Source organism: Zonotrichia leucophrys, chromosome 3 (genome assembly GCF_028769735.1).
Source record: "Zonotrichia leucophrys gambelii isolate GWCS_2022_RI chromosome 3, RI_Zleu_2.0, whole genome shotgun sequence".
NCBI lineage: Eukaryota > Metazoa > Chordata > Aves > Passeriformes > Passerellidae > Zonotrichia > Zonotrichia leucophrys.
This window is the reverse complement of record NC_088172.1, coordinates 104,993,500-105,016,520: the sequence shown is the minus strand read 5'-3', so window position 1 is coordinate 105,016,520 and position 23,021 is coordinate 104,993,500. Positions and strand designations below refer to the sequence as shown.

The 23,021-nt window shown below is 46.5% G+C and overlaps 1 protein-coding gene across 2 annotated transcripts; it reads left to right on the top strand.

The window, feature by feature from the left end:
• Positions 1-830: 830 nt before the first annotated feature.
• Positions 831-22,768, top strand: HAO1 (hydroxyacid oxidase 1). 2 transcript variants are annotated; one of them, XM_064707096.1, is made up of 8 exons: positions 831-881; positions 7,125-7,276; positions 14,074-14,329; positions 17,110-17,285; positions 17,752-17,843; positions 20,373-20,531; positions 20,788-20,857; positions 21,223-22,768. In XM_064707096.1, the coding sequence occupies exons 2-8, from the start codon at positions 7,165-7,167 to the stop codon at positions 21,291-21,293; spliced, it is 936 nt and encodes a 311-aa protein (XP_064563166.1). In that variant the 5' UTR covers positions 831-881; positions 7,125-7,164; the 3' UTR covers positions 21,294-22,768. The 2 variants fall into 2 exon arrangements, with proteins under 2 accessions (XP_064563166.1, XP_064563165.1); XM_064707095.1 differs by lacking the exon at positions 831-881 and adding an exon at positions 994-1,159.
• Positions 22,769-23,021: the final 253 nt, after the last annotated feature.

Genomic DNA, 23,021 nt, shown 5'->3' with positions numbered 1-23,021 from the left:
CTCAGCTGCACATATTATAATGTTCAGCTATCATGCAGCACTTCCTTTCTCATGCTCCAGGGTAAATACCTGTTTTTAGCACAGATGATGCCAATTTTACATAAATGCAAGCAGACATGTCCCCAGTTTTTTGCTGCAAGCGCAGTGAAGTGCCAAGGTTAAAGCAGTTTGCATTTGAATTGTTTATGACACTGATATGTGAAAAATGCCTCATGGTGTAATTGTGTGTAAATTGATATTAATGTGAAGTCTGCAGCTGAAAAAATGAATATATTCACATGATATACTCTTAATTTCCCTGTCAAACAATTACTGTAAACTCCTTTCAAACTCTGCTTATTTTTTAAAATTTAAAACAAGGAGTAATGAAGAAATGCGAACCAAGTGTTGCGCTTTGGATGAGGGTTGTGTCTTTGAGAAGATGATTTTATTTCCAACCAGTGAGTGCATCTGACTCCTGAGGAATAGCAGGAGCCCTCTGGGTTGTGGAGATGGAATTACCTGAAAATCAGGAGCCGTTTGCCCAAGGACGTCTGGCAGCTGGGGCTCTGCAACTGGCCTTGGTATCCAGGATTCTAATGGCAGTAACTGCAGTCTCACCTGTGTTAGCTGTCATCCTGAATGTGCAGGCTGGGAGCTGCTTTTGGAAATCATCCAAATCAAGATTTTGCTTTTTGGGTGTGAGCAAACTTCCTGCTTTCAGTCTTCTGGGTATTTTGGGTGACAGAGGGGAATGAACATTTCTGTTACTGGAGCTTTAACTATATATTTCTTTCCTTGCTTACTAATTCTCTTCCTTTTTACCATATTTCATTCTGTTTTAGGTTGGCCTTGACCACATGAACTAAAAGATGGTGCTGAAGTCCAGTATGACACAAGAAGTTAGTGTATTTATTTTTTTTTTTGGAAGGGGGGTAATGTAGACAAGTGGACTCTTGATGAGGTCCCATATTAATGATTTACAGGCAGAACTCTGGGCTTTAAAGGAGTGGGAATACAGTAAGCCAGTGGGATCTGCAGCCATGTCTGGCAGGCCAGTGTGCATTGCAGATTTTGAGGAGTATGCCAGAAGCTTCCTGCCCAAGTCTGTGTATGATTATTACAGCTCTGGGGCGGATGACCAGGAAACCCTGGCAGAGAATGTGGCAGCGTTCTCCAGGTAGGAGGATGATTGAAGCCTGGGGTGGGAGGCAGGGGGTGTAAGTTCTGGTGGATTTAGTGGTGCAATTTTAGATTTTCCTCTGTGAACAAAACTCAGTTTTTCTGCAGTGTCTTTCTATTTTAGCAGAAAGACTCTCAGCTGATTTTTCAGGACAACTCTCTCCCCTTTTACTCCTCCACCTAACAATTTCTGTCAAAAAGCAGTCCCTAAAATCCATTAGCACCTTTTTAGTTTTACCTGCATTTGGGTTCTTTTGTTAACAGAATTCTCTTCAGAGTCTTTCAGCTCCAGTATTTAATCAGCCAATGAAGCTGTAATTTCTACATTTTGGGTTACAGTGCCAACAAGGAACCCCATCTTGTGGTGGAGTTGTACTTTTTAGGTCCCTAGTCAGTTTTGCCTTTTCCTTGGTTCTCCCGAACTGAGTTAGTGCTGTGGCCTTCCCAGATGAGAGCTGCAGAAGGAGTTGCATTTCCCAGCCCTGGGGAAAGCCAGGGCTCAGTCTGAGCTGTGCTCAGGGGTTTCCAGCAGGTCAGCCCTTCACCAGGGGGTACTGTAAATGCTGGGAACTCTTCTAAACCACTTCTGACTTAGACTGACCCTCTAAACTGACCTGGGCTCAGGTCAGCCTTAGCCTCAGAAGGACAAGGTCAGCACCAAGTCAGGGGCACTTGCTGTGGAAGTGTCACAAATGGCATCCATCAGTTGGCTCCCTGCTCCCAGATGTCCCTGAGCAGGGCAGAGGGCAGGAGCAGCTGGAGGCTGCTCCCCCCAGCCCAGCTGAGCCCAGTCAAGCTGCTCAGACAGCTGCTGACATCTCCTTCCTTCTGGGGCTCTGTTGGTGCAGGCGTTTAACCCCTGCACTTGTCTTTGCTAAGGCTTTGTCTTTAGTTCCTCTGATCCTAACCAAACAAACCATGACTGTCCTGGCTTATCCTTGCTTTTCTCCCTCTCTGCTTTGCTACTCACTGCCCCAGTTGCTTTTCCACAGGCTCTGGGCCATTCAGCTGAAATCTGATGCAAGTTGAAGGTTGTAGGAGACTCTGTGATAATTCATTTAGCAGGATCTCAAAGGTCAGAACCTTAAAATTAAGGACACACATAGAAAAGCTTTATAATGTCAAGAGAAGACAACTCACCTCCAGTGTTTATTCCAGACCTCCTAGCTCCATGCAGAAGCTGCCATCACAGAAACTCCCCTGCTCAAACACAGCCAAAAGAGGAGTGAATAGGAGCAGGAGAGGATGGAGCAGCACTTACCTGATTTTTATTGTACCTTTTTTAATGCTTCCAGATGCTCTGATGCTACTTGCCCTCATAAAAGCAAAATGAGACATTAAGGGAAGGACTCTCCAAGGAAGCATTTGCAGGCAATAAACTGCAGGAGCAGTGAATATTTGGCTTGTAACTGCTGAAGCTGGTGAGGTGGGATCTAAAGCTGCCAGGACAGGCTAACAGAGCTGGGCACATCCCTTGCTGTGCTGGCAGCAGCAGAGCAGGGAGATAAGGGCAGCCCTGCTCTGAAGCTGTTCCTGCCACAGGGATGGGTTCCTCTGATAAGAGACCCCCTTGCATTGGGCTGGTTGCCTGTGGGCTTCAGGCTTGCCTCATCTTTCCTGAATCTTCTATCAGATTTTCAGTAGAACCCTCCAGTTTTAGGTGTTTGAAACTGTGGTGTTTGCAGGCAGCCTGGGACTGAAGGAGATGCTCATTAGCAGTGCCTGAGACATTAAAAGAAATCAGTGCCATTTGGTGTGGCTGGAAGTCCCTCAGTGCTGTGTCCCTGCCCCTCAGCAGAGTGGGGAGGAAGGGCTGGGAGGGGTTTCTGTCTTTGCTCTCCCTCCCTTTGTATTTAACCAACATAAAACAAGATCCCCATTTCTCAGCACATGGAATGCTGCCATGAACAGTCCTTAGACCATGTTTGCAATGGATGCCTGGGAATACATCCCTGAAAGGTAGACCCTGCTATCAAGACTTAGTAATATTTAAGTTTATAAGATCTGTTTGACACAAGGGACTTTGAAGAACCCTTCTTTTCCCCTGGATGCTGTTGGGAGAAGCTTGGCCCAGCTGTTACAGGTAGGGAAGTGCTGCTCTCTCTGACCCTCACACAGTCCTGCTGTTCCTGCTGCAGCTTGTGGGTAAATATAAAGTCAGATGGACTTTACACCCCCGAGGCACAAAGATCAGCAAGTCAGATGATTTTGTGAAAGACTGGAGTATGTTCAGCTTTTTTTGCCATTGATTTCTCCTGTCAGAAAGCTTAGTTGCAGGGTTCAGTCTGATTTACGAAATTTGCAAATTATTAAATACTTGGAAATTTGAATGGAAGAGAAAGCACAAAGCTGAACCAGAAGCAGGGAATGGTTAGGCTGTACCTTCATGGTGCAGGATTATTCAGGTGACGTGTGAGGGTGTAAAACCAGTGCTGGGTTCATCTGAGTTCTTTTATTATTTTTTTGGCAAAGGTTTCATTTCTGGAGAAATAAATAGATTATCTTTTTAAGGACTAGTATTACTACTGTTATTAAGAATGGACCCTAATGGATGGTTGTGTTGCTAGATCCTGCAGTATCTTTAGAATACTCCATGCAATTTTTGGAGCAGCACAATTCATAGTCATTGGATTATAAAAGGAATGTCTTGGCCTCTTGGCCTTGAGGTGCTTTGTGTAATCAGCTCCCAGAGTCCAAGCTGCCTCCACAAGGACAGTGTTTAAGGTGAGTTTAACCCCAGGTACAGCAGCTCTCCTGGGACTGAGGGAAGAACCAGCACACGGGTGTTGACACCAGTGTGTTCTGCTGAGGCCAGAAAAGTATTGCGTATGCGGAGTTCTCCAGTGGCCCTGGCAGAAGTGAGGCCAGGAAGGATGATGTGGGATGGCAGAGCATCTGTCATTCCCTGTGGTGCCTGCCTGCCTTCTCCTTGGGTTTGCTCTGCACCCTGGAATGCTGCGTGTCCTCCCAGGCCTGTCTGGAGCTGAAATCCCCTCTGGAGTTCTCACAGAAGTGAGGGGCCTGGATGGAGAAGAGAGGATGAAGAAGAGATTTTTGTGACAAGGTCAGGACGCCTTTGGCTGATGGCATTCAGGAAATCAGTGTGGAGCCTCCCCTCTCAGCATGCCAGGAGGGGGATGTGGAGCAGGCTCCTGCTAATCCACCCTGCCACGGAATTCCTGCAGGCCTTGGGAGAAGCTGCCTGGTTCTGTCATGTGCAAGGAGCAGCAGCTGCTGCTTCAGCAGTGCATCATCAATTCATCAGTTGAGTTCATCAGGGCGGGCTTTCTGCAAACTTCCTGCTACCTTATAGCAGTTAAAGACATTGAAACTGCCACAGAGGTAATTTAAACACTGGTTAGAAAAGCAAGGCTGATGGTGGGACTGGGTCAGACAAGTCTGGGAAGTTCAGGGCAGAAAAGGAAAGGAATGCTTGGAATAATTATTCAGTTGTGTTGTTGTGATGTCTTTCACCTCAGATTCCCAGTGCAGCACAAAAAGAGTGTGGATGGCAAAACATGCTGGGAGGGAAGAGAACTTTCCCCAAGGAAAAGCAGCTGCTGCTTAGCCTGGCACAGCACCAGCCCCTGAAGGGAAGTGGAGCTGTAGGAGACAGAAGGGCAGCAAACTGGGTTGGGTTTAGGATGGAGGCTTGGCTTGAGCACTGTCTTTTTCCAAATGTGCTTCTTGCCCTGCAGCACGAAGGGATTTGGGACAGCTCAGGAGAGGACAAGAGGAGCTGCTTGAAAATATGGTGCAGTTTGAAAATTTCCATGTTTTTCCCAACAGAAAGCAGCCAGTGCTTCCCTCTTACCCCACTGCATGCTCAAATTTTTATTAGCATGGAGAAAAAAGGAAAAAACCCAAAAGATTATTCCCCCTTCCTTCCCTTTAATCCTTCCTTCCAAACAGCTTTTAGCTGGAGCTGCCTGAATTGGGAGTGCTTGCTGCCTTCCCTCTGCAGCACCTCCTGCTTCCAGCTGGGAACAAGGATGCACTCACTCTCACTTGCTGGTTGCAGCACACCCGTGTGGACTTGGCTGGGAAAAGATGTGGGTGATGAGGAGATGATGAATTTAAAATAAATCCAAGTTTTTTTTCCAAAATGTGCAGGAAATGCTTCACTGAAGGACGTGGAGGAAGCAGGTGCTGTGTGCAGCCCAGTGAATGTGCCCTGGTGATGGGGAAATGCTGCCTGTGAGCTTTCCTTGCTGCTGGGAAGGGCATTTCCCTGCCCAGACCACACTGGTGTCAGGCGTCTGTCCAACTCAGAGCTGCAAACACCCAAGTTCCCAAAGCAAGAGCAGGTTTTACTGAGGGACAATGATACTCTGGTGTCTTGGTGCTTTTGTGGGAGTGCTGAGTTGTGTCAGGAGCACCTGCTGGTGACCTGATCAGGGATCTCTGCTTGGGACTGCATCACTTCTCTTGCATACGCTGCTGGGAGGGTTTTGGTGCCTCCTGTTTCTCTTCCCAGCCAGAAGCACCACAGGGATGTTGTACCTCAGGACTGACCCTCACAGGCTGGCTGTGAGATGGCAGAGGCAGGCGCCAGTGTGAGAAACCAGGAGCCTGGGGAGCAGGGAGATGCTTCACATCCTTCGTGCTTTTGGGTTTGACTGCATAAATCAGCAAGGTTATAAAGGGATTTTTGTTTTCTTTCTTTCCTGGGAAAAGATACCTCAGGGCAGAGTGGAAGCCTTCAGAATGAGGATTAGGGAAAAAAGGGGGAGAGAGTAGTGATGTTTTCTTTGTCCCACCCTCAGCCCATCCTCCCCTGAAAAATAACAAAGTGTTACAATGGCATGAAAACAAGTGTGAGGAGATGTTCCTGCCGTGTGTGTCTTGGCACTGAGCAGCACAGCTGACTTGCACAGCCACACATCTCCTTCCAAGCATCATAACTGTCCTCCTCCTCCCTGGGGAGCACTGCCTGCAGAGCTGGCACAGCCCCAGGCCTTCAGAAAGGTGGGATCTGCCCCAGGCTTTCTGGGGAAATGTCTCTTGATCTTTCTATAAAAGCGATTTTGTCTTTTCCCCCTGAATTTTCATTTTAATGCTCAAGCTCACCCCTGCTCCCTGTTGGAGGGTAGCAGTGGCTCTGGTTCTCTCTCTGTGCTGGTAATTACAATATTATCAATCTCGAGCGTTCTGGTGCTGAGCAGTTGCTCAGGTTCAGCAGTATTAGACCATACATTTTTAATTCTTCTCTGCAGTTACAGTTCAGAAGCCATGGGAGCCCTTGGGGAGGGAGGGAGGCCTCGGTGGGAGTCGGTGCTTGCAGGGAGGCTTTGGCCTGGCTGAGCTCAGGAGAGGCAGCCCCAGGTGTGGCACCCCCTCTTGTGGCTCCCAGTGGTGGCAGTGCTGTGACAGCCCTGAATGATGGGACCAGTCCCATGGCACGGGTATCCCCAGCAATGCAGCCCTGCTCCAAAAACCCTGGGTGTTATGGTGCCTAGTTGATGCCCTAATAGGGATCATGGTCTTCTGATGCTGTTTTGTGGGTGGGAGGTGAAAAAAGGTAAATTTGTGTGTGCAGCCTGGCTGCAGTGAACTGTAATTTCAGGTTAAGTGTGGTTTAGTTTGCTCTGGTTTGGAAAAGGGAGTTCCAAGCCTGCAGGCCAGGCTTGTGTTACCAATAATCCCGTGTCTGCTGGTTCCCATGTGCACACAGCCTCTGGCACCCAGTTCTGCCCCGAGGCTTTCAGGGGGCTGGGGCTCACCACAACCTCATTGTTTTACAGCTCCTCTCTTTCCTTTCTAACAACGACAGCCAGAAATGTTCGAGGGCTCTTTGCCTCCTTCACCCTCGCTGCTCTTGGGTCCCTCCAGGTGTGGAGCACCTGCAGGGGTTTTGCTGCAGCTCTGGGTGGCACAGTGGGGTTCTGACAGCAGCACCAGCTGCTCCTGTGCGTTCCCCCTGCTGCAGCCCTTTCAATCCGGCGTATCTGTGTGTGTGGCAGGTGGAAGCTGTACCCGCGGGTGCTCAGGGACGTGTCGGTGATGGACCCGTCCACCTCCGTGCTGGGGCACAGGGTCACCGTGCCCGTGTGCGTGGCCGCCACCGCGATGCAGCGCATGGCTCATCCCCTCGGAGAGACGGCCACAGCCCGAGGTGAGCGGGGAGGGACGGGGACAGGGCGGGGCCTGCCTGGGCATCCCGGCTGGCTCGGGCTCCTGCGGGCTCTGAGCTGCTGCTCGGGGTTGATTCTTGCCTTTGTGCCTTTGTTTTTTACTCTTTCACTCTTGTTGTGGTTTCCCTCTCTATGAAACGGGGGGGGGGGAATAAAGCATACAAGAGGGGAATAATTTGTTACCTATATAATTGAAACATCTATCTACCCATCCATACATTGTGTTACTGTAAACATTGTCACAGCAACGTTCTTCCCATTAGAGAATTGACTCCAGAAATGCTGAGGCCTTTTTTTTGCCTGGCAAAAACCCTCGCTTGGAAGAGAGCTCTTTGAGAGCATCCCAGGGAGGCAGTGAGATAAGGGCCCCTCTGGGCTGGAAGCTGCACAAAGATGTTGCCAGCACAGAGGCTGCTGCTCAAAAGGATGTTAACCAGAATTCAGATGGAGAACTGTCTCCTGCTCCTTTAACTCGAGCTGCAGGATGGCACTAAATCTGAATAAGGGGTGCGGGCTGTGCATTTCAGTGGAAAAAGGAAAAGGGCACAAAACCTAAATAGGTGATGTTTAAAAAAGCATTAATCCTGTGCACGGCTGGGTTATTCATCTGGCAGCCTTTCCATGCCCAGTGCAGCAGCTCTGGTGTGAAGCGAGCGGAGTTGTGGGCGCTGCAGCGGGAGCTGCTCTCGGTTCTCATGGCTGTGCTGTGCAGGGGGTGAGAGCTGCAGCGCTGTCTGTGCCAAACTCACCTCTCCCATTTCTCAGCCCGTTCGGGGCCGCGCTTTCCCCGCCCAGCAGCGTTACGCGCATCCGCCGCTGCTTTCCCTGTTTGCTCCACGCGATGGCACTGCAGCCCCTCGGATCGCTCCGGGAAGGGCCGCTGCTGCTGCCCCATCCTCTGGCAGCCCCGCCGGTCCCTTCTGGGCCAGGTCCTGCAGGGAGGGAACTCTGAAACACTGAGTGCGAACATTAATGCGACGGTGAGAGCGAGATTTGGAACACAACATTCAGGATGTTTCTTAGCAAACATTCCCTCTGATGCTGCAGCCTGGGCACTTTTTAAGGCGTAAATCTTCAATGGCATGCAAAGTTGAGTAGTGCAGTAAGGCTGAATGCCACATTTGCAGACTTTAACACATGATTATTGCATTTAATGTTCCTGGGTTTCCAAGCTGGCACAGGTCAGTGTACTGGCACCACCAAAAGTTCAAATGTGTGGTCCAGTAAACTTATCCATTGGAGCTGGCAAATTTTTCATTGCTTTCAAAGGATTGGTGGTGTTAAAATCACATCCTCTGTGTTGCATTGGCATTTGGGGGAGAAAAAGAATGGCTTTGGTTTTGTGCTGTTAGAGGAGGAGAGGGGCACTTGGTGCCAAGCTTTTGGTTTGACCTTATGACAGAAATCAGCTGTAAAGTACATATTTGGTTTAAGGGTTCTCTTAAACTTGGGACCCTCGGGATCAGGGGGTTTGCCACATCCAACTTCTGTTCCAGAGGCACAGAGTTTAAGTGAGCAAACTCTTGGTTGCTTTAATTCAGCTTCTGCTTCAGCTGCATGGGTTTGCCCAAGCCAAGGAAGCCTGATCCATAGTCCTGTGGCTCCTGCCGAGCCTGGCATGCTCCATAAGCCTGGCTGTTCCTGGTGTGCAGGATGTGCTGTTTGGGGTGGTGCCTCTGCCGTGGCCATGGTCCTTGAGAGGCACAGCATGGCCCGAGTCCTGTCCCTTCCCAGGCAGTGCCCTGCCTCCTGGTGGGGCACAGCAGCTCCCAGAGGAGCCTCCCTGTGTGCCACCAGTCAGCCTTGAGCTCCAGGATAATCCTGGTTCTCACCACGCTGCCCTGCAGAGCAGGGAGGTGAGGAGAGCAATGGCAGCTCCTTCCCTGAGCACTGAGAACAATGCTTAAAGAATTCCCTGGAGTGACAGGAATTGTCCTGCTTGGAGCTGCTCTGCTCTCCCAGCAGGTTTGGCCATGGGCTATAGGATAAGTGTCCCCTCTGGGGACAAGGGCATGTCATGGTGTCCCTCAGAACTCCCTGCCCTTGCAGCTTCTGGCTCTGGGGCCTGTCAGGGCCTGGGGCCTGCTGCCCCTGAGGGATGCTGTCCCACAGCAGCCAGGCTGCTGGAGAAGGGTGTGCACCCTCCCAGAGCAGGGTCTGTCAGCTCACCTCAAACACCCTTCACGGGCAGTGCTTTTGTGTGAGTAAATAATCTTTTCTAGGGAAAACAGCCAGTTGTCATTTTAAGACTTGCTGGTGACAGGCCAGCCAATATAATGTAAGTTATTCAAAAGTTAGGTGAGTCCACTCTGAGCAGAATAAACTGCATTAATGGTCAAATCTTGTCAAACAGCCTCAAATCCACATGTTGCCTTTACTCCTATTAGCTAGACTTTAAAATAATGACTTTTTAAAAATGTCTATGCAGGCTGTAATAAGGCTGCTCCTCAGTTTTCTCTGACTTTTGTCTGAATGTAGCAGGAGTCCTTCCTTACAGAGAAAGCTCTCTTGTCCTTGAAACAATTTCATGCACCTTGGCAGTTGTCCCAGTTTTTCTAGGTCTTCCTTCAAGTATATTCCCTGGCATTTTAGTTGTAGCTCATCAGTGTATGTGGCAATTTTCCAAAGAATGGATTTTCTGTTCAGTAGAGACTGAAAAATTGGGAGGAAAATTGTTTTGGATTAACTGAAATGTTTCATTTGATCCAAAACAAAATGTTTTATTTCATTTTCCTACTGGCTAATGCTTTTAGCTATAGTTCTGTTTTGAAACAAAAGTGTCAGCTCAGGAGAAAACATTTCCATTTTGAAAAGATCAACACATGACATTTTGACTTAGGTGTTTTTTTCTCATCCTTCCCACTCCAATTTCAACCTCTTTGACTAAAAATATTTGCCAAATTTGATGAATAATCTTAGCCACTAAAGAGCAAAAGGTTGTTCTCTAAACACTTTTCAATGGAACCCTTCTGATTCTATGGGATCTTTTTCCTCTTGCTTGTCCACCAGCAGATTCCCTGTTCCTCCAAGCCAAGGCCTTCCTTTGCCACCCTGACTTCATGCTGTGCTTGCAAACCAACAGGACCCACTTTGAGTACCCTGACTCAGAATCCTGTGCACTATCTAGCTGCTCAGCAAGAAGTAGATGAGGTGTTTTGCAACCTTAATTGATCATGAACAGATCTGTAGCATTATTTTATTTAGGTTTGTCTTTATACTCCTGCTCATTCCATATTGCACTTAATGAGTGGTTTAAATTCCTGTTTTCACCTCACAGCAGCATTGCAGCGCCTGGCTTCTCCATGAATGGCAGAAAATCAGGCGGAGAACCTGACTGTGCTCTTGGCCAGGTATTTTGGGAGCTGTCCCTGACAGTGCTCAGGCTGGGCTTTCTGTGCTTGCCCTGTGCAGCTGCACTGCTGCCCCTGTCCAGGCTGCTGCTGAGGCAGGAAGGGTTTTACCATCACCTGCCCCCTCTGCTCTGCCAAATGGAGCACAGCAGTGCTGACTGCAAAGCTGTTCTGTTCCCCCTGCTTTACAGAGCTTCTGGCAGCTCTGTCATTCCCACTGGAGAGGGAGCAGCACCTTTGTTCCTTTGGCTCTTAACAGGTTGCTACTGTGCCTTTTCTCTCTGTGATGCTGAGCACTGAAATTTGGGTTTCCTCTGCCCGTCAGACATGGCTGTGACTGGGAAGAGGGGAATTGGCCATTTATTACATTTTGTGCTCAGCCACAGTGCAAGCAGCAGGACCCTGTTACCTGTGTGGTGATCAAAAGGTGAGGTTGATTTTGAGATATGAAAATTAATGTGAATCCAGAGGCATGGTGGGGGAGGATGCTCTGAGGCTTCAGGATGGAAAAAGGGCTAAGAAAAGTCACTGCTGTGTTCCCCACTGGGGCTCCCCAGTGCATCCTGCCCCATTTGTTGCTGTGTGAAACACCTCAGTTGAGTTTTCCAGAGTGAATGGCTTCCAAGTGCCAGAGGGCAGGTTTGGATTGGGGTGAGGGAGAGATTCTTTACCTTTCTGTGATCCCATGGGCTCCCCAGCTCCCTGTGCGTGGCTCCTGCTGTGCTCTCTGCTGTCACAGAGCCCAACAGGAGCCTGCAGGGTGTACAAGGGTGAATTATCCTTTGGGCAAGGCTCAGGATTAAAAGAAGACCTGGGGAAAAAAAAATCCAAAAAGAACAAGCAACTAAAAGCAATCATGCAATGGCATGAGGAAAGGCTGGTTTACAAAAACATCTCATGCTTAAACTCTGGCAAATGCCACACTTTGCAGCAAGAGCATCCTGTGGGAATATGGCTGTCGTAGGACTGATTTGAAATAATAACTTGCAGCACCCCAAAAGTAAGTGTAAAATATGGCTGTTAGAGGAAATTAATTGCTTCTGTTTTCTTCAGTTGTAGCTAAATGTGTGAGAAGTTGGAGCTATTTTTAGAGAAACCTAATTTGAGGTAGAAATAAAACCCAAGCAAACCTGGCAGCACTTCAGGCCTCTGTATCTCATGGTTTTAGAAGTCTAAAAATTGTCAAAATAAGCTTTAAAATGATCAAGATCAAGCACAGATTGACCAAAACTGAAACTGGGGATTTCTAAAACCTTGAAAAATTTTGTCTGTGAACTTTGGATTTGCCTGAGAGATCTAAACTGCGTGTGTGGAGCTGGTGCTTCACCAGAGAGCTGTGAACTTTGCAGGAGAGACAAGGGGAATTTTGTGAGCATGCTTGCATGAAAATGCCATAACCCCGTTTGGGATGGCTGAACTCTCATTGAACCAAACTGCTTAAACCTGATCTTAAATAAGAGCAAGGCACTATTTTCTCTATTGCTACATGGGCAGCTAAGTTGAAAGGATATGGTGATATCCCATGATTCATATCTTCTCTTCACCAAAAATTATTTATTGTGCAGTTTCTAACTAAATTTTGCTTTTGCAATAGAGGTAGGCGTGAAAATAAAAGGCAAAAATGGAAAGAAATGGATACCTAAAGGCAGATTGAACCATAACATTTACATTTCTCCCTTATCTGATGTGAGGGTTTTGCAATTCCTGGGTTTGCAGCATTCCCAGTACAAAGGGAATTGTGTCCAGCAGTTTAAAGCAGGGGCAGGAGATGGTTTCAAACTGGAAGGGTTTGGGTGATTGCTGCTGGATTTCCAGTGAGGGAAAACTGGCTGGTGGCCCTGGGAGGGTGTAACCAATTTGTTTGAATAAGCTGTTCATAAGTTTCCACTCCAAGAGGCTTGTAATCCTTATTTAATAAAATGTTGTCATAAAGACCACTTTTTAATTCCTCCATGGGCTGGGGATGACGTCTTGAAACAGAGGTCCATTTACATTAAAAGTATGCATACTGTGGTAGACCAAGGAAAACCAGGCTTTCTGTAATATTTCTGAGTTTTACAGTGTTTTCACTTTATTTTACAATAAGTGACAGATTACTCCAAAAAGAATGAGTGACAGATTCAGGAGAACTTACCTGTGTGAGGTCAGCTGGTGCAGCCTGGGCTGGCAGCCTGTCGTGGTTTGATGCTGGCACAGTCTTGGGGGTTTGCAGTTTATTGCAGCCCCAAGACAAATGGAAAGTCCCTGTTTCGGCCTGAATGTTCAAAGAATGAATCGGAGTTCTTCAGTTTTTGGTCTCAGAGTTGTTTATTGTGTCTTATCTATAACATTTTTTCTCCTGTCCAGCCGAGGTGCGTCCAGCAGGACAGACAGAGGCACCCTGACTGCCCCCGGGGCTGTGTGATCTCTTTATACTACAAACTATGCATACAATATTTACAATTACTTTCCAATATCTATCACCTATGTTAGATAGTGAGCTTCTACTCTAAACCAATCCCTAACATCACAGCAGAAGATGGAGGTAGAGAAGAAGACGAAGAAGAAGGGCTGGACATGTCCAAGTCTGTGAGAGTGTTCACAGGGGTTCTTGGATGAGGGAAGAGATAAGGATCTGACTCCATGTTTCAAAAGGCTGATTTATTATTTTATGATATATATTACATTAAAACTATACTAAAAGAATAGAAGAAAAGGTTTCATCAGAAGGCTGGCTAAGAATAGAATAGCAAAGAATGATAACAAAGGTTTGTGTCTTGGACTCTCTGTCCGAGCCAGCTGACTGTGATTGGCCATTAATTACAAACATCCAACGTGGGCCCATCAAAGATCCACCTGTTGCATTCCACAGCAGCAGATAACCATTGTTTGCGTTTTGTTCCTGAGGCCTCTCAGGAGGAAAAATCCTAAGGAAAGGATTTTCCTTAAAAGATGTTTGTGACACAAGTCCCTCCGTCTTGTTCCTCAAACCCCTATTCTAAAAAGCCTAAAATCTACTTTTTCACCTAGTGATAATTTTATTATTACACTACTTAAACCTCTGTGGCTTTCAGGTCTTCATACAAAGCTGGTGCTTTGTTCCATGGGTCATAATCAAACCTGCAGGTGTTCTGGGCTGTGTGCCAGGGTCTCCGAGCCCCCTGGCAGGGGTCCTGGCAACCCTGCACACCCAGAGGGATGTACCGAGTTCTGCCAGCACAATGCCAGTGCTCCCATGACAATATATGTTACCTGGTGTCTGCTGTGAGATGTGACAGGAATAGAGCAAAGCAGGCTCCAGCTTAGGAATGGGCATCCCAAAAAAGCTCACTTCTGCCCATGCGGAGGGCGATTTTTGGGAGGCGAAGTGGCAGCATCCAAAAACCTGGAAGCTTTAAGTGCATTTATTTGAATGCTCCTGTTTAGACTGTCCCTCTGTGTTCCCGCAGCGTGCCAGGCCGTGGGCACGGGGATGATGCTCAGCTCCTGGGCCACGTCGTCCATTGAGGAGGTGGCGGCGGCGGCGCCGGCCGCGCTGCGCTGGCTGCAGCTCTACGCGTACAAGGAGCGGCGGGTGACGGCGGCGCTGGTGCGGCGCGCAGAGAGCGCCGGCTTCCGCGGCATCTTCCTCACCGTGGACACGCCCTACCTCGGCCGCCGCCGCGCCGACGTGCGCAACCGCTTCCAGCTGCCCCCGCACCTCAGGTACCGCTGCTGGCTGAGGGGCTGCCACAGCGCCGCGGGGTGCTGGGGCCGGGAGCGCCTCTGTGCGGCTGTGCGTGTGTCTGCCTGCGGCACAACAAAGCTTTCCTGGCTCTTGGCACGCTAAAAGATGCTGTGCCAGGCAGGCTGCTGGAGTGAGACACGTGGGGCAATTCTTTGTGCACGGATCAATGTGCTCTTGGCTGTATTTAAACAGGGCAGAGCCTGGAGTGACCTGCTCTGATGTTGAACTGGGATCCACCAGCAGAATGGGCTGGGCTCCAAAAGTGGGCCAAGAGATGTTAAGGTTGCTCTTCCAAAAGATGTTATGGTTGCTCCTGCGTTGTCCTATGACACTGCTCTGGGTCCAGGACCATGTCGATACCAACTGCAGAGCCCCTTTTCAAGTAACTCCAACTCTTCTTTTATTTCAATACAGAAACGTGGATATCAATCTTTCTGAATTCTCCATGAGGGCAATTTTTACCCCACAGTGTGTTTTGGGACATTTTCTGCATCTCAGAATTTGTGGCATCACCATTGTTTTCAGTACTAATTCTAGTTCCTCCCCACTGCAGGGGCAATGAGGATTTCGATTTTAACAGAGTTAAACCAGGATTTTAACCTTACAATGGTGTTTAAGTGCTGATTTGCTTGGCCTTTTGTAAATACAAATTGATAAGACTAGAGACTCCCCTGATAAACATATGCTGAAGCGCTGGCACCGTTCGAGCAGCCAAGGACTGGCTGCAAGAATATTTACTCAATGGGATATCCAGGACTTGAAGCTAAAAATCTTGTGAGGTTCTTGCATGTAGCTCTTGGTAAAAACCAGAGTCTACCATGGCACATGTTAGAATTATTTACAGCATGAGAATGAAGAGACAAAGAAAATAGCTTAATGCATTTTGAAGCAGATAAACTTTGAGGTGAGTTCTGGGTGAAAGCTAGTTTTGTATATTGTCAGTGAAATTGAATTGTTCTTCCTATGTCTCCAAAGATTGTTGTGTTATACTGTACACATGCTGTAAGTAATATGTACTTAGCAAGAATCTCATCCAGAGTTTTTCTTCATTTCCATACTGTTCAAAAGGAAGATAAGCCATGGGGCTCTGCTCTTCTCTACCTTGCTGGCTAAAACCCCTCCAGAGCATGAGTGTTGGCTCTCCCCTATGCACTTGTACTTGCACCTAAGAGATGAAAGTTGAGAGAGGAACTGACCTCTGCCCTGGTTTCTCTGTTAAAGTACAGTTTTAGGGGGAAAGCACCAGAAAGCAAAAAAGCCCCAACACATCTAACATGAAAATGTACCACGCTGGTGTGTGTGTGCCCTGTGTTGTAATTGTGCTCGAGATCTGTGTTTGACACATTACCAATATACACTGACCTTTTACTCTAAAAGATAAAATTAGGCAATTAGAAAATAGCTTACTTTTTAGAGGCAATAGAATTTTAAGGCCTGGGGTTGAGGAGTTCTTGAATGTGAGTCCAACAATCCAAAGACATTTGAGGAAAGCGGGAGAGAGTTTCTGAAGCACTTTGACCCCACCCCAAATATATTTGTTATATTTGCCCAAATATAACAAGGTTTTGAGTGAACAGGATGAAATCATGAGAAATTGGAGTAATCCTTGAAGGTTCCAATTCATCACTGCAGATCCCTGAGTGCTGCCTGGGCAGAGCTTTGTTGCAGAGCCACAGTGAAACTCTCCTAGCGCAGGGCTCTGCTCATTTATGTGATAACTTTTTCTTGGCTTCGGCTTTTCAACAAAGTTTCAAAGCAACAACAAGGTGCCATTGTGCTCTGAAATGTATGTAAGGCAACATTCATCCAAGTGTTGATTTGCATTCTGCAGGCCAAGAAAAACAACAGTTATTTATATAATCTTATCCATGGCTCTGTTTTTCTCTGGGCACCCCACCCTCCACAAACCAACAGCTGAAAAGCTGGATCTTGCTGAGAGCCTGCTCCTTTCTCGTTTGCTTCTGGGCCTGGAGCTGAACAGAAAAACCATGTGAAATGCTGCTTGTTGCAGGCATGAAATCAGCAGTGAAACCAGCCAGGTTCCATGCACAAACACTCATGCACTTCCCAAAATGTGAAAAGTGAGTATTAAATAGCTCAATGTGGAACAGGACACGGTTTCAGAAGAGCAGGGCAACTGGGACATGGATGTGCTAGAACCTGGGAGATTTTGTTGCTGAAAAACCCAAGTAACAGCAATGTTTTCCCATGAGCTTCCTTTCCTCTCTGCATTTTACAATGAAATGTATAAAAGGGACACAAGGTAAACAGGCTGGCTGTTGGCCTTATTGGACAGATGAAAATTCTGAATTCTTTGCAAAGCTTCATGGACATCCATCTGTTTCATGGAGCATAAGAAAACTTTATTTCCTCCCTGATCCCCTATTCCTCTCACAGCTGAATTCCCTGGATTTGAAGAACAAAACCCAGCCCTATTTATTTTGCTATAGAAGTCAGACTATTTCCTTGGCCTGGAGAAACTTGTCCCAGATTTATCACAAAACCATCACAGAAAGTAGCAAGACTTGGGGTTGGATGGGACATTAAAGATCCAATGCTTGTTTTGATTGTCAATGCTTTGTCAGCCAAAGGTTTTGGCTCACTGAGGAGGGGGATGTGACCTGCTGGGACTGGCTGGTTTTGCTCCTGCCCTGCGCTGCAGCAAAGCTTTGCCTCAGGCATGCTGCCATTAGGGACCCATGGTGACTGCAGAGAATCCTCCTCAGGCTGTTTTTCTGTGTCTTGTGTCACTCTTTAGCCTGAAGAACTTCTCGAGCAGCGATCTGGCCTTTTCCTCAGGGAAGGACTTTGGGGAGGACAGCGGGCTGGCCGTGTACGTCGCCGAGGCCATCGATGCCACCGTCAGCTGGGAGGACGTCAGGTGGCTGCGGGCGCTGACCTCGCTGCCCATCGTGCTCAAGGGCATCCTCAGGGGTGGGTACCCTGCTGCTTCCTGGGACAGGGCAAGGGCACGGCTCTCACCTCCTCCTGCACCACCAGGGACCCACCAGGGATGGTGTTTGTGGGAGCAGCTGCCTAAAGAAGTGCCTGCTGTTGTCCCCAACGCCACCATTAATACCGTCGTGCCAGTAATTTTGTAGTGGACAAAATCATTCAGCAAAGGAATTTCTTACCGATGAGTTCTGGAACATAATAGAGAAAATAAGGGCTAGCAACCAAGGTGGCTCCCGATCCAAAGGGATAAAATGTTCTGCTCCAACATTTCAAGCTTATTACTTAAAGATAAAACCTTTTTCTGTGTTGAGGCGAGGCTTTGGAAGGCTGAAGCCCTCAAGTGGCTTTACATGAGCTGACAATGGTTTTCTTAGTGATTCCTTGATTGTGGTGTCTACAAGCTCCCACTTATGGAGGGACACATCCTGTTTGGGTTTTTTCCTAGCTGATGATGCCAGAGAAGCTGTAAAGCTTGGGGTAAATGGGATCCTGGTGTCAAATCACGGAGCACGACAGCTTGATGGGGTCCCTGCTACTGTGAGTACTGATGCCAATATGCTCCAGTAATCTCTAATTTTCTCTGCCTTTTGGGTTCTTGTTTGCTTTCTCTGAACATGCAGAAGCTGGAGGAAAAACCTGGAATAAGTGTTCTATGCCTTAAGCCATGAGTAAAAACCTCTCTCCACTTCTCTATGTATGTCACATCGTACTCTGAGTTAGACACAGCCTTTCCTTGGTAGATCAAATTGGAAAATCTTTCAGAATTTTTTTTTCCACTCTCCTCTTCCACGTCATCTTTCTCATTCTTTTTTGAAAAATCCTCGTTGCCATTTGCAGCACACTGAAGGTTGTATTAGGGTCAGTTTTCCTCTTTTAATATTCTTTGGAGGCTTCTGAAAAATTGCAGTTAAGGAACAGCTAAAAGCAGAATGAAACTCTCCATTTTTCTCCTTTCAAGTATTTTCACCTTTGGAAAAGGGAGAGAGTGGTTAAATTACAGTTTTTCCTTTTTCCTTTTCCTTGTCGTGCTACCCCATGACTTTTCCAAAGGTGAAAGGGATTTGAGTATTTCTCCGTCGGCAAAAAAGAAAGAAGTAAAGGAAAATGAAAAAGTATGTGCTCAGGATGAAGGAAAAACCCCAAAGTTCCAGTCATCATTCATCTTGCTTCATTTGGTGTGGGAAAGCTGCACAAATAAAAAGAGAATAAAAGGGAGGGGAATCAAAGCCCAGTTGTGCCTCTCTGGGTATTTCCAATATGTTCTCGATGAAAAACCTCCTGTTTTCCATGCTGGTTCCCTGAAGGGAGAGGGGAACAGGTCCTCTTGTCACCTCCTGGGAATGTATTCCCCAATTTCACTGAGAGCATTTGAAACTCTTGGGCAAGCCTGTGTGTGAGGTAATCCAACAGCAACAATGTAAAAGGTTGTTAAAAACATTTTGAGGAACTCATGAGGCTCAAGAAATACAAATTAATTTTTGACAGCTGTAGCAGAAGAGAAATTTGCAAACTCCTTGTTAGGAGTTACTCCTTTGCCACACCACAGGGCAGAGGAGAACTGCTAAAACTGATGTGTTCCCTGGGTTTCTGGTACAGAGAACACTGCTCCACAATGCCTGTTTTTATACAGAATCTGTATCAGGTCATGTGAAATGGTTCTGATTTAGAAACATAATAATTTGCTTCAGTTTCGTGGGGTTTCAGATCATGAGCTGAACCCAAGCTGGTCAATATTTCTAGTGTCTAGTTACACATTGAGGAAATCTAAGTTTTAATTATTGTTTGCATCATGCCTTAGTTATTAGAGCACTTTAATGTTGGTACGGTTTGTCAGGATGTAGAAAGTGGTCTCTGGATGTAGAAATAGATCCAAAATATGTCTGGCAAGAGAGCAAAACCAAAGGGAGGGGGAAAATCACAGCAAGTGCCAAACTTCAAGAAAATTTTAATCCAAATCTCAAAACAAAGTGCACTTTCAAGTTTTTTCCCTCCATCTTCTAGTCATTTTTATCCATTAGAAAGGAAATTAATTACATCCGTATTTGAAAGATGTGAATTTGTGTGTCTTTTGTCTTACTTCCACACACTGTTTCCAGTCTCCTTAATACTTGGCTTCTGGTGGTGCTCCTTTCCTGATTTTCATGAATAGGAACTATTTAGGTGGCCTTGTAGGAAAATTTACCCTGTAATTAATGCTCCAGGCTTGGATTTAGGAGGTTCATCCTTTCATTGGGACCTCTTGCATGGCAAGAGGAATTACTTAATTCCCTGGTTACACACTTGTAACCTGAGAACAGTAAAAATATTTCCCCCCTTACTCTTGTGTCACTGGTGTAGGGGATAAGCTGCGAAAGGGGATGAGCAGAGCTCAGTGAAAGCAGCACACATGTGCATTAAAAGAAATTACCTCCCACCTTGCTCAAAATTTAGAGGAAAGTTAATGTTAAGTTTTTCTCTATAGTCATTTCTGTAATTAGATGCATTTTCAAGAGGGAAAGTACATTAATTAAAAATTTTCAGCCAACTCTAAGTTCCTCCAGGCGTGTGTTTCTCTCACTCCTTGTCTGTAGATACACACTCTGCCTCTGGGCTCCTGAGCTGGCCCTCAGGATAAATGAATGGGAAATTTAAACAGGGAGCAAAGATAATTATTTAAAAAGTGAGCTGATCCAATTTCATCCCCAAGCTAGTGAAGGCTGGAAGTTTGGGAGGTAACACCATGAAAAGGCTTCCTTAATGCTGCTGTTTCATATATTCTGCACAAGATTCAGATACTGGCTTGTGTCAGATATGTGTCATGGGGTCAGATGCTCATTTTTTGAGACCCTGCTGATTCTCATTCTGTTTATGTGACTCTCCAAATAAATCTGACCTTTGTATGTACCTTGTACCCTGCAAAGTCACTGCTGGTTCTCAATACAAAGCTGTGTTATTTGGGTGTATATTTAGGCATGCAACTGCTCATTAAGCTGCTGTAAAGCTTGGATCCTCTGTGTAAGAACTGGCTCAAAAAATAAATAGAGCTTCAGGAGCAGCCAAGCTGTGTTCCTGGTTTCTCTCTCCTAGATTGATGTGCTGCCTGAGATCGTGGAGGCTGTGGAGGGGAAGGTGGAGGTGTTCCTGGATGGAGGTGTGAGAAAAGGCACGGATGTTCTCAAGGCCCTGGCTCTTGGTGCCAAAGCTGTTTTTGTTGGGAGACCTGTCCTCTGGGGCCTGGCTTATCAGGTAAGTGGGGGAAAGCCCAAATGCCTGGCTGCAGATCCCTGGACTCACTGTTTAACCCTATTAAATGCACATATGTGTGTGTGTGATGCATCTGTGTGCATCCACATCATCTGATTTGCTGTCTGCTCAAATTTGCTATGAGCAACCCTCAGGATTTATGTTTGTGCAGAAAACCTTTCTTGGCACACGTATACCTGTCTGTGCCTACACACATAAACGTACACATCATAGTTCTCATTGTCTCCTAATCTCCCAGGGTGAGGAAGGAGCAAAAGAAGTTCTCCAGATGCTGAAGGAGGAGTTTTGCCTGGCAATGGCACTGACAGGTGGGACATCAGCATTTCCTCTCCAAAATCACATTTTCTCATTTGCCCCAGGCAAGGTGCTATAGCAACTTGCACGAGGGGAATGTCTGCAATCTAAACAACTTACTCTGTGGAGAAATGGGAAAAAGACTTGTTATCCCTGCCTTATAAATGGGGAACTGAGTAGATTAGGTGAAAACATTATTTTGTGAGGTTTTTTTTCACAAGGAGAGCAATAAATCCATAGAAAAATAGTGGCAAATCTTTGGTTGCTGAGGGGTGGATTTCATCTGACAGAATGGAGATTTTTATGAGGCAGATAAAGAAAAGGCTTAGAGTGGGTTGGAAAATCAGGGGCTTGAACTGATCTGCAACTTCTCCTCCAGGATGCCGGAGAGTGGAAGAAATCGACAGGACACTGATCCGAAGACATCATGCATTGTTTTCCAAGATTTAGGTCTGAAGACTCCTGCCTTGTGCATGGCCTGTTGTGCTTCCAGACAAAATCCAACTGCATTCCCTCTGTGGGCCTCCTCCTGCAGTCCTGACTGAGGAAACGCTCTGCTCTGTAGGAAATCACTTGCTGAAGAAAGAACTCAAAGCAAATTTTACAGGTGCTTCCAAATCTCTCAGGCTCTTAATGAAAGCTGTGTGATTAGAGATGGGCCTTTATACATAAAGACCAGCACAGAAACTTCAAGGTGTTTTGCAACAAATGCTGATAATTAATTTCCATGCCTGGGAGTAATTTAGCTGTTAAAGTGAAACTATAAACAGAAATGCTGAAATTTAAAATGCAAAAGATGCTTCTTGCTCACTGTTTAGAGAAACTAGTCTGTAGATTGTAGAGATTAAATCTTGCTTTCCTCTGAACAGTGTGTCCTTTCCCTAGTGACTTTATAAGCATCTGGGCTTGTGGCACGTAGGCTGTAGGAGCCCAGAGGAGTCTTTGTTTTAAGGAACCAAAGAGCAAAGCAAAACTGGGGAAATTTGGGGAAATTCAGCTGATTAAGTGGCACAAGCCCCTCTGCAATCAGACAGCTGCTATGTACATGCATTGGATGTGTGTCAGACCCTTGGCCACTGCAAGTCCCTGTAGCCCAAACTGTGCCAGCTGCATCCATCTGGAGCTCAGAGTCCCATTTTTCACCTGGACTGATTTGCTAATAGTGGCAAGGGAAGGCTGATGCTGCCTGGGAGAGTTTGTAGAATTTGCAGCCATGTGCAAAAGGGAAACTTGGATAACTGAGGCATTAACCCTTGACTTGGGAAGAGCCTAGTGGCTCTATTGAGTTTCATGCACACCCTTAAGTCAGATAAATCTCGGTGTTCTTCACTCTGCTCATGAGGAGGATGCAGAGACATGCAGGACCTGTGCCTGTGTTCTCTGAGCAACCCAAATATCCACTGAATTCAGGAGACATTTTGCAGCTGTAAAGAATAAAGGAGGTAAGACTATACTGTTCTCTTCTTGGGTAAAACCAAGGCTAGCTCTTCACCTGTCTCACCTCCCTTGCAGGTATGGCAGTTTTACAGGGAGCAGGGAAAGGCCACACAGGTTTTGAATATCTTGCTGTGAAAATTTAATGTTCATTTTCAAAGAAGACCAAAAAAGAGAAAAAACCCTTAATTTCATGGTTTCACTGACATCACCAGCTCCACCATTTGTTTCCCATCAGCCTCGTGCATTCTGACTCCCCCACTTTGCTCGGTTTGAAATATCCCTTACTGAGCTTTAGAGGCAGCTTTGTAGTGAAATGATGGAATATTATAATGGGAACTAAAGCTGGGGCTGGAACTCGAAATGGGGAGAAAACCCAAAAGGCCACATGCCTGCCCTCCAGTTGTAAAATCTGTGCTCTTATTTACTGCAGAATGTGGTCTGTTGTGTGAGAGTTGCGTAGCAACAAAATAAAGTTTATCTGTGCAAGGAAATATGAATGTTTCTCAGAGAACAGAGAAACATAATTTCTGCTGTTTACTGCACTTATCATATCTGTTGCAATGTGGACTGTGTCAGATGTCAATTACAGACTAACTTCAGCAAGACTGTTTATCTGAGATAATATAAATGTTACTTAAAAGACAGGGGCATAATATCTGATGTTTACATGTTTAAGATCTATTTCTAAAGCTCAGAAGATGCAGTTTCCTGTCTTTGCCCCAGCCAGATTGGAGGAAAGTT